General features: G+C 44.5%; 1 protein-coding gene across 2 annotated transcripts in view; it reads left to right on the top strand.

Moving 5' to 3' along the window:
- The first annotated feature begins 1,001 nt into the window (after positions 1 to 1,001).
- The window catches only part of FGFR1OP2 (FGFR1 oncogene partner 2), an 82,082-nt gene continuing 71,506 nt past the window's right edge, over positions 1,002 to 11,577 (top strand). For both annotated transcript variants that reach the window (XM_068109934.2, XM_068109933.2), the window contains exons 1-3: positions 1,002 to 1,211; positions 1,611 to 1,846; positions 7,030 to 7,147. In XM_068109934.2, the coding sequence (XP_067966035.1) occupies positions 1,712 to 1,846; positions 7,030 to 7,147 (253 nt within the window). In that variant the 5' untranslated portion in view covers positions 1,002 to 1,211; positions 1,611 to 1,711. The remainder of the gene's footprint in view (positions 1,212 to 1,610; positions 1,847 to 7,029; positions 7,148 to 11,577) is intronic.

Genomic DNA, 11,577 nt, shown 5'->3' with positions numbered 1-11,577 from the left:
TTCATCTTTTGACCTGAAAAATAGTTGCTTCCCAATTCAGTGATGGAATATGCAATTATTATTTAAATTTGAAGTCAATCACATGGAAAATGACTATTTTCAGATGAAAATTTATTATTTTAGAACTTTGGCCTTGAATTGACTTTTGACCCCAAAAATAGATGCTCCCCAATTCAGTGATGGAATTATTATTTAAATTTGAAATAAATCACATGGAAAATGACTATTTTCAGATGAAAATATATATATTTTTGGAAGTTTGGCCTTGCATTGACTTTTGACCCCAAAAATAGTTGGTTTCCTAATTCAGTGATGGAATATGCAATTATTATTTAAATTTGAAGTCAATCACATGGAAAATGACTATTTTCAGCCGAAAATTTATTATTTTAGAAGTTAGACCTTGAAATGACTTTTCACCCCAAAAGTAGATGGTTTCCCAATTCAGTGAGGCACTATGAAATTGCTCTTTAGTTTTCCAGGTCAATTGGATGAAAATGCACGATTTTTCAGTTGTAAATTGATTATTTTAGAAGTTTGACCTTAGGGTGACCTTTGACCTGTTGACCTCAAAAATGGTTTGTTTCCCAATTAAGTGATACAATTTGCAAATCCTGTTCAACTTTCAAGTGAATCGGATGAGAAATGACGATTTTAGAAATTCGACCTTTGACCTAAAAAAACAATAGTCTTCTCAGTTGTGACTACGTCTACAACTTGGTGAAGTTTGATGACGCATTACGTAAACATTTATAATCGTTTGACGAGTGCATGCGAGACGCAGGTGTGAATTAAGTATTTTAGGCGGTGTATTTAATAGGAAGCTGTTTGATCCTAGCTAAGCTTTCCCAGTCAACGGTTTTTTTAAAATGACTTATAAATAAAATAAACATAAATTACCGTCTAACATTTAAAAATATTATTGTCGGAATACATATTATGCCACAGGGATGATTGAAGGAAACGGTTTGAGTTGTACTTGTACAATTCCGATCGGCTTTAGGCCCCGCCCATTGAGGGAGTTCATCAACCACAGTTTGAGTGTGATGCTCGTCAGTGTTAACTGTTAACCGCCTGTGGTGCATCCTGTGTGTTTGCTTGTAAATCCCTGTCGTGCCGCTTTTTTGGTGGATGTTCGACAAGTAAAATCCATCGGAAGACGGTTTGCGTGGACAGTCACTTCCGCATCTGCTGGTCTGTCTCACTCTCAGGTGAGACTTACTGCGGCCTTTCGCCTTGCCCATGGAAAAGATGGGATTATTTATTTACGATTTGGTCGGATTGGGTCTTCAATGATATTTCTCTTTTCTTCTCCGAATGGCATGTTTGTTTGTTTTTACATTACGCAGACTGAAAACACCAACTTTTGTTGAAAGTTTTCTTCCCGTTTATACTTTAAAATGACCGCCTTGTTTTCATGGTCCATTATGTGCGTGAGAGTAGGTTGGACCCTTATAATGTGAGGGATTCACCTGCCGAGTCAGGCATGACGTCATGCATTCCTATAATCATGATGCAACTCCCAAGTCTTGTTCATCCTTTGAAAATCCTGTTAAAAACGTCCCTTTTGTCGGTGCGAGTAACTATTTCTCTTGATATTTGTTTGACAGAGTGTAGATAGACCTTTGGGGGAAGAAAACAAGAGGAAAGGGCAACGGTGCGTCGTGGACACGCAGGTGCGCCCTCTTCAACCGCCGCCGCCGCCGCTGCCATGGCGTGCACCATTGAAAAGGTCTTGGCCGATGCAAAGGTCCTTGTGGAGCGGCTGAAGGAACATGACAGCGTTGCAGAATCCCTGATTGAACAGACGTCTGCGCTGAACAAGCGCGTTGAAGCGATGAAGGAGGTGGGAGTGGGGAAGAAGGGTCCTCATGGGGGGGTGCTCCCATGCAGGAAGGGCTCCCATGCGGAAAGGGCTCCCATGCGGGAAGGGGTCCCATGCGGGGAAGGGCTCCCATGCGGGGAAGGGCTCCCATGCGGGGAAGGGCTCCCATGCGGGGAAGGGCTCCCATGCGGGGAAGGGCTCCCATGCGGGGAAGGGCTCCCATGCGGGGAAGGGGTCCCATGCGGGGAAGGGCTCCCATGCGGGGAAGGGCTCCCATGCGGGGAAGGGCTCCCATGCGGGGAAGGGGTCCCATGCGGGAAGGGCTCCCATGCGGGAAGGGCTCCCATGCGGGAAGGGGTCCCATGCGGGAAGGGCTCCCATGCGGGAAGGGGTCCCATGCGGGAAGGGCTCACATGCGGGAAGGGCTCCCATGCGGGGAAGGGCTCCCATGCGGGGAAGGGCTCCCATGCGGGGAAGGGCTCCCATGCGGGGAAGGGCTCCCATGCGGGGAAGGGCTCCCATGTGGGGAAGGGGTCCCATGTGGGGAAGGGGTCCCATGTGGGGAAGGGGTCCCATGCAGGAAGGGCTCCCATCCACATTGCATGACAAGTCTATAAACAAACTTTAATTTGTAACATTCCTATCAAAGAACCATTGATAGTAGGATCATGTTGTTGTTGATGGTATGGTAAGATGTTGATGCTATGGTAAGATGATGGTATGGTAAGATGTTGATGGTATGGTAAGATGATGGTATGGTAAGATGTTGATGGTATGGTAAGATGTTGATGGTATGGTAAGATGTTGATGGTAAGATGTTGATGGTATGGTAAGATGTTGATGGTATGGTAAGATGTTGATGGTATGGTAAGATGTTGATGGTATGGTAAGATGTTGATGGTATGGTAAGATGTTGATGGTATGGTAAGATGTTGATGGTATGGTAAGATGTTGATGGTATGGTAAGATGTTGATGGTATGGTAAGATGTTGATGGTATGGTAAGATGTTGATGGTATGGTAAGATGTTGATGGTATGGTAAGATGTTGATGGTATGGTAAGATGTTGATGGTATGGTAAGATGTTGATGCTATGGTAAGATGATGATGGTATGGTAAGATGTTGATGGTAAGATGTTGATGGTATGGTAAGATGTTGATGGTAAGATGTTGATGGTATGGTAAGATGTTGATGGTATGGTAAGATGTTGATTGATTGTATGGAAGATGTTGATTGATTGTATGGTGAGATGTTGATTGATTGTATGGTAAGATGTTGATTGTATGGTAAGATGTTGATTGATTGTATGGTAAGATGTTGATTGATTGTATGGTAAGATGTTGATGGTATGGTAAGATGTTGATGGTATGGTAAGATGTTGATGGTCTGGTAAGATGTTGATGGTATGGTAAGATGTTGATGGTATGGTAAGATGTTGATGGTATGGTAAGATGTTGATGGTGTGGTAAGATGTTGATGGTATGGTAAGATGTTGATTGATTGCATGGTAAGATGTTGATTGATTGCATGGTAAGATGTTGATTGATTGCATGGTAAGATGTTGATTGATTGCATGGTAAGATGTTGTTGATTGTAAGATGTTGTTGATGGTATGGTAGGATGTTGTTGATGTGTAGGATTTTGATGTGTAGGATGTTGTGTGGGATGGTGTAGGATGTTGATGTGTGGGATGGTGTAGGATGTTGATGTTTGGGATGGTGTAGGATGTTGATGTGTGGGATGGTGTAGGATGTTGATGTTTGGGATGGTGTAGGATGTTGATGTGTGGGATGGTGTAGGATGTTGATGTTTGGGATGGTGTAGGATGTTGATGTGTGGGATGGTGTAGGATGTTGATGTTTGGGATGGTGTAGGATGTTGATGTGTGGGATGGTGTAGGATGTTGATGTGGGATGGTGTAGGATGTTGATGTGTGGGATGGTGTAGAATGTTGATGTGTGGGATGGTGTAGGATGTTGATGTTTGGGATGGTGTAGGATGTTGATGTTTGGGATGGTGTAGAATGTTAATGTGTGGGATGGTGTAGGATGTTGATGTGTGGGATGGTGTAGGATGTTGATGTGTGGGATGGTGTAGAATGTTGATGTGTGGGATAGTGTAGGATGTTGATGTGGGATGGTGTAGGATGTTGATGTGTGGGATGGTGTAGGATGTTGATGTGTGGGATGGTGTAGGATGTTGATGTTTGGGATGGTGTAGAATGTTAATGTGTGGGATGGTGTAGGATGTTGATGTGTGGGATGGTGTAGGATGTTGATGTTTGGGATGGTGTAGGATGTTCATGCGTGGGATGGTGTAGGATGTTGATGTTTGGGATGGTGTAGGATGTTGATGTGTGGGATGGTGTAGGATGTTGATGTTTGGGATGGTGTAGGATGTTGATGTGTGGGATGGTGTAGGATGTTGATGTGTGGGATGGTGTAGGATGTTCATGTTTGGGATGGTGTAGGAAGTTGATGTGTGGGATGGTGTAGGATGTTGATGTTTGGGATGGTGTAGAATGTTGATGTGTGGGATGGTGTAGGATGTTGATGTGTGGGATGGTGTAGGATGTTGATGTTTGGGATGGTGTAGGATGTTGATGTGTGGGATGGTGTAGAATGTTGATGTTTGGGATGGTGTAGAATGTTGATGTGTGGGATGGTGTAGGATGTTGATGTGTGGGATGGTGTAGGATGTTGATGTGTGGGATGGTATAGGATGTTGATGTTTGGGATGGTGTAGGATGGTGTAGAATGTTGATGTGTGGGATGGTGTCGGATGTTGATGTGTGGGATGGTGTAGGATGTTGATGTGTGGGATGGTGTAGGATGTTTATGTTTGGGATGGTGTAGGATGGTGTAGAATGTTGATGTGTGGGATGGTGTAGGATGTTGATGTTTGGGATGGTGTAGGATGTTGATGTTTGGGATGGTGTCGGATGTTGATGTGTGGGATGGTGTAGGATGTTGATGTGTGGGATGGTGTAGGATGTTGATGTGTGGGATGGTGTAGGATGTTGATGTTTGGGATGGTGTAGGAGGTTGATGTGTGGGAAGGTGTAGGATGTTGATGTGTGGGATGGTGTAGGATGTTGATGTGTGGGATGGTGTAGGATGTTGATGTGTGGGATGGTATAGGATGTTGATGTTTGGGATGGTGTAGGATGTTGATGTTTGGGATGGTGTAGAATGTTGATGTGTGGGATGGTGTAGGATGTTGATGTGTGGGATGGTGTAGGATGTTGATGTTTGGGATGGTGGATGGTGGATGGTGTAGGATGTTGATGGTAGAATCTTTGCTTGGATGGGAACAGAAAAAAAACCCCATTAATTTACTGTCTATGTGATTAGGTGTATTTTGGGGGAAGGTTGTTTTCACCCTGGTTTGGCTTTGAAGAGGATATCTTGAAACATTTTTAGATTGATTCAGATGAAACTTGGTGAACAGGTTGGGTGTGAGAAGGACGAATTAATTCGATTTTGGTGAAGATCTGGATCCGGATACGATAATTTTGTGCATTTTTAGTGATTCTTCACCATGAATTGAGAGGTGGGGCCAAAAACGATATATAGCATGAAATTTCAAAAAGTTGTGGACAACTTGTGACAAAACCAGGTGGATGGGTTAGTTTGGAGACCAGAACAAGCCGATTCGATTTTGGTTCATGTCCGAATCCAGATCCAGCCCATCGGTGGGATAATAAATGTAAACTGTAAAGCCTTGCGGAGTTATGTTCTCTGTCGAGTTCCGTTGTGGTTTTATATAGTAGGGCTGGCCTTTTCATTGTTGCACTTTAATTGTGAACCACCAACCCCACAACATGAGTTTATCTTTCATTCATAAAAATAAATGTACATGTATTTTTCCCTGCAAAGGTTTTCAAGAGCTCCGTGTGGTTATTGTTGGGGGTCAATTTTTAAAATGTGCACCCATTGGTCGGACGGCTGCCGGACCCACCCACATTTGTTGCTTTACTCCACCCAGCCGAAATAATATGGCCGCCATCTTGGTTTTCTGGTGGGCTTAAGACATCAGGCCTGTAGGCCTCTGCTGATTATACACTACCTGGGTTTGTTGCATCAGATTTCCATTGGCTTTGTTTGGGTCAAGTGTTACTCACGATGAGGGTCCCCGAAAAATCGAATCGATGTCAAATGAAAACCATTAGTTAAGGTATAATCAAGCCTGTCCGCAGGCACGGTATGCACCTCCCTAAAAAATGTTACGTAATTTTTGAACGTATTGGGGTGAAACAATCCCTGACTGTGTGACGAATCGGCTCGTTCTGATATAACCATGGCAGCAGCTGTCATGGATGAGAGGTGTTGAGTACATTTTTTAGCACATTAAATGTGTGTTTCCCAATTGGCCTGCTACTGGATTTTGTTGCAAGTGTGTCCACAGTGCAGTCATCCTTGTTTAGTGGTCCAAAGCTTGTACATAAATCACATTCATGATTGAGGCATTGGTACATATTGATGTACTTTGCATGAATTGGTAGATATAATTGTCAAACACTTCCTGTGCGTGACGAGAACAAGCCGATTAGATTTTGGTTCAGGTCCGAATCCAGATCCAGTCTATCAGTGGGATACAAAACATAAACTGTTCAGCCTGGCAGAGGTATGCGCACCACCGAGTGCCCGTTCTAGTACGAACCTGGGTTCACAATGAGCCCCGGTGTTCAAATGGAAATGCAAGTTTTTGCCGTTCGTATCTTGGGGTTTTTTTTTTTTTTTTTTGGCAGTATTCAATTTGTGCACTGTAACTTCAGCGCATGCACCTCCCTCCTATGCAAATATAGCACACGTTGCTCCATTCATGTCCATTGAGCTCCTACAGAGTCATGTCAAAACGTGTGGCTCCTCGATGCCGTGTCCCAAACTCTCCAACCTGGGTTCCACATGTTTGGGGCTGCCTTGCCAATCTTGCTCTGGAGAGATCCATCACCTGATGCCCCCCATTTCCATTCTGGCCCTCTCAAAAGCATGTACAACCAATACTTTAGTATTGCTTAAATACTCTGCACCACTGCCCAGTTGTATGAAACGTTTAATTATTAAATTTTCTGTCTACCAACAAGGCAATTTGAATTTCTTAAATTAATTTTTTTTTTTTAAATCAAGGTTTTGTACAGTGCTCGATTTTATTAATATTGAACTCTTCCAATTTTCCATGCCATCTGCTATGCGTGAATGCAGTACCAAGAGGAAGTTGTCGAGTTGAATGAAGTGGCACGCCATCGACCGCACTCTGCTTTAGTCCTGGGCATCCAACAGGAGAACCGGCAGATCCGGGAGCTGCAGCAAGAAAACAAGGGTGAGGAGGTTGTGGGACCGTTCCGTTGTCTGTCGGTCGCACCACGTAATTTGACACGTTGGTTGTATGTCCGCTTTCAATTAGTTTGTAAAATATGAGTTTGATTACCAGTTCCACACTATCAATCATCTCATTTTTAGTAGTTTAAGAGTACTTTGCTGTGTTAGCATGAACAGGTAGTTTCTGATGTCCACTACATTTTGCAATGAATAGTAGTGCTGTGATACAGAATTGTTGGAAGAATTGCAAATAGTTGACCACAAGTTTTGTTGAATTTTTTATTTACTAGGGCATGCCCGTACTATATATATATCTAAAATTATATCCCCCCCCTCTATTTACATGAAATGGTTTGGTCCAAAGCGAACGGCTTGCGAGTACGGTGACAATCCCCCCCCTCTATTTACATGGAATGGTTTGGTCCAAAGCGAACGGCTTGCGAGTACGGTGACAATCCCCCCCCTCTATTTACATGAAATGGTTTGGTCCAAAGCGAACGGCTTGCGGAGTTTGGTAAAGAAATCGCCATAGCGTGCACAAACGCGCAGTTACGATGAATCGCAAATTAGTTTTAATTAGTTTTAAAACATAGTTTAACGCCAACATAGTTTGCCAACGTGAAATAAATGAATACGCTCTCAAATGTGCCGTCCGAGGCAGAGTCTGTTCGGCACGTTCGGCACACGTGATAGCTCGCTGCTCTCTGATTGGTTGAATCGTTTTTTGGACATAGCTCGGTAACTACTTGTCCGATTAATATGAAACCTTGAAAAGGCACATCCTCGGGTCCCCAGCAATATACCTGGCAAGTTTCAAGTATATCGGACCCGTGGTTGTCGAGAAACAGCGGTCACAGACATACATACATACATACATACATACATACATACATACATACATACATACATACACACAGAGATTACTGGAATTATAGATAGATTTTGCATAAGCTTTTCAGAGGCAGGAATAGGATAACACTGATTGGCCGAGACAGATATGTTTGTGCTAGTCCAGTTTGTTTTTACTGCAAAGTTTCTCGGCTCACACAAAACGACAGGAGTCAGGGGTGTCCACTAGCACAGAGGAGTAAGCGTACATTTTATGGATATGCAAACATGACCGATTGGTTATGGCAGTTGGGTTATATAAAGTAAAATTATTTTTTATATAACTATATAAAGTAAAATAAAAAGATGAATGAAAATGCTAGACTGTATATGGTGGTGGCAAGCTGTAAAATTGAAGTAGTAGAGAGAGGTTAGGAGGCAGGTGATTGGACAGTTAGTCTGTACTCCTCCCACCCCCTACAGGTGTTAAGGGATGAACCTTTTTTTTTTTTTTTTTTTTTGTATACCAGATCGAGGTTCATGTAAGAGCGAACCTCAATCACAAAAAAAAACGGACACACAAAACATACAATAAAGTGAGCGGGAGACAAGATGGGGAGAGAGAGGGAAGCACACAAGTACAACAGCAGAGAACAGGGACATCGGAAGATCTGTGGAGGGGAGGGGGAGGAGGAGGCATGGGAAGGTGGGGTGGGGGGGGGGGGGGGGGTTAGAAGGTATAAAACACATGGACACTGCTAGAACTTCCAGGAAAGAAAGAAGTCGGTATTTCAAAAAAAGTGGATCTGGGGTGAATTAATGGGGGTAGAAGAGATCAAGGTTTTGGATGGGGGAAGATAAGAGATGGTGGTGAACAGCTGTTTTAAAGACCTGGAGAGAGGAGTGGGATTAAAGTTCACCCTCGTAAAGCTAGGGAGAGGCAAATGGCTGTAACGACAGGGGTTATGTGGGGTTGGGAGAGGTTAGGATGAAAGACTGTGGAAGACCAAAAGATCGTAACCAGTCGATAATGATAATAGTGGGTTGGTTACAACAGCCTCTTAATGAGCAATGCCAATTATGCTTCAGTATTGGCCTCCACCGTGTTTGTTTACATACACGTCAGGTGGGTCGACGACAACCGTTGACTACCTGCTGGTGCGTAGGCGAGATAGGGGGCACCTCCGGGATACAAAGGTGATCCCGGGGGAGGAGGCTATTTCAGAGCACCACTTGGTTGTCTGCGACATAAGGGTGAAAGGTGCGAGGAGAGCTCGGCGGGTGAAGTACCAACCGAGAATGAAGGTGTGGAGGTTGAAAGAGGTGACAGTGAGGGAGGCATTAAAAGAGAGGCTGAGTATGGTGGAGGATGATGTGGTTGAGCTTGAAAGTGGTTGGATGTTAATGAAAGAGAGTCTGTTGGGAGCCGTTGGTGAGTTATGTGGATGGACAAAAGGACCACCGAGGCACTCGGAAACATGGTGGTGGGATGATGAAGTTGGAAAGAAGATTGACGAGAAGAGGAAGAAGTTCAAGGAGTGGCAGAACGCGAAGGGTATGGGGGGCAGAAAAGGCAGAGCATGAAAGTTATAAGGCAGCCAAGAAGGCTGCAAAGAAAGAGGTAGCAAAGGCACAGGAGGCATGTAGGAAAATGTTTGGAGAACGCTTGGATTTGGAAGAGGGTCAGAGAGCGGTATTCAGGATTGCAAAGCAGATAGCGAAAGAGAGGTGTGATGTGATGGGGGTGAGTTGCTTGAAGGATGAAGTGGGACAAATCGTTGTGGACCGAGATGGAATTAAAGGAAGATGGAAGAGATATATGGAAATACTGTTGAATGCAGAGAATGAATGGGATGGCAACATAGAGAGCAACCCAGTTTTAGGACCGGCAGAGAAGATAACCGAGAAGGAAGTTGAGGAAGCGATAAAAGCAATGAAGAGTAGAAAAGCGGGAGGGCCGACGGGAGTTGTGGGAGATGTGTTGAAGGCAGCGGGAAATTGGGGTGTGAAGAGAATGACAGAGATCTGCAATCTGGTGGTGAAAGAAGGCCGCATTCCAGTGGATTGGGAACTGAGTACCCTCGTCCCTCGATACAAGGGGAAAGGTGACCCTTTGGACTGTGGCTCGTATCGAGCGATAAAGTTATTGGAGCATGGAATGAAGGTATTGGAAAGGGTGTTGGAGAGGAGGATAAGGAAGAAAGTGAAGATTGACGAAATGCAGTTTGGATTTATGCCAGGAAGAGGAACGACAGATGCGCTTTTTATTATGAGGCAGTTGCAGGAGAAGTATATGGAGAAGAGGAAGAAGTTGTTTCTTGGGTTTGTTGATCTGGAGAAAGCATTCGATAGGGTTCCACGTGAAGTAGTGACATGGGCATTGAGGAAGTTAGGAGTGGAGGAATGGTTGATTCAGAGTAGTGATGGCAATGTACAAAAGAGCGCGCACAGCTGTAAGGATGAAGGACGGGAACAGTGGTGAGCTTGAGGTGAAGGTGGGAGTGAATCAGGTGTCGGTACTAAGTCCACTACTATTTGTAGCTGTGATGAAGGTGCTGGCTCAGAATGTAAAGGAGGGTTTACCGTGGGAGTTGTATGCAGATGATCTGGTGTTGATTGCAGAAAGTATGGATGGACTGAAGGAGAAGATGAACAAGTGGAAGGAATGTATGGAGACAAAAGGTCTGAAGGTGAATATCGGAAAAACGAAGGTGATGGCAAGTGGTAAAGCATGTGGTGAGGTGGAAAGTACTGGGAAGTGGCCGTGTGCTGTGTTGAGGAAGGGTGTCGGAGTGAATTCCATTCAATGTACAATGTGCGCTGAGTGGGTTCATCAAAAATGTAGTGGTTTGAGAGGGTCATTAACCAGTGTGGCAGCTACATTCAAGTGTAAGGTGTGCACAGAGGGAGCTGCAGATGGAGGAAATGTTGAGTTGGAGATGGCGTGAAGCTGGAAGGTGTGAAAACATTTTGTTACCTTGGAGACGTGCTGAATGGAGAAGGTGGATCAGACTCGGCAACGGTTGCTAGAGTGAGATGTGCATGGAAGAAGTTTCGGGAACTGAGTGGTGTGCTGACGAGGAGGGGAGTGTCGTTGAAGGGAAAGGTGTATGCTGCATGTGTGAGAAGTGTTATGATTTATGGGAGCGAGACATGGGTAATTAACGTAGAGCAGCAACGAAGGCTGGAAAGGGTGGAAATGCGAATGGTTCGGTGGATGTGCGGAGTATCGTTGAGAGAGAGGAAGACAAATGATGAATTGCGAAAGATGACGGGAATAGAGCCTGTGATGGATGCTGTGAAGAGAAACAGTTTGAGATGGTTTGGCCATGGTTTGAGGAAGGATGAAAGTGACTGGTTGAGAAGAGTGATGGAAATGAATGTAGAAGGAAGTAGAGGACGGGGAAGACTGAGAAAGACTTGGCTAAAGATGGTGGAAGGAGAAATGTGGGCAAGGGGGTTAACACGGGGAGATGCAGAAAATAGGGCAAAATGGAGAAGATTGTCATGGGGCCCGCAAGGCTAACCCCCGCTCTAGCAGGGAAAATGGCCTTAAAATGCCTGTTGTTGTTGTTGTTGTTGTTGTATTGGCCTCCACATCTA

This window comes from Myxine glutinosa, chromosome 3, assembly GCF_964187855.1.
Source record: "Myxine glutinosa chromosome 3, kmMyxGlut1.1, whole genome shotgun sequence".
Taxonomy (NCBI): Eukaryota; Metazoa; Chordata; class Myxini; order Myxiniformes; family Myxinidae; genus Myxine; species Myxine glutinosa.
This window is presented reverse-complemented; position numbering and strand designations above follow the sequence as displayed.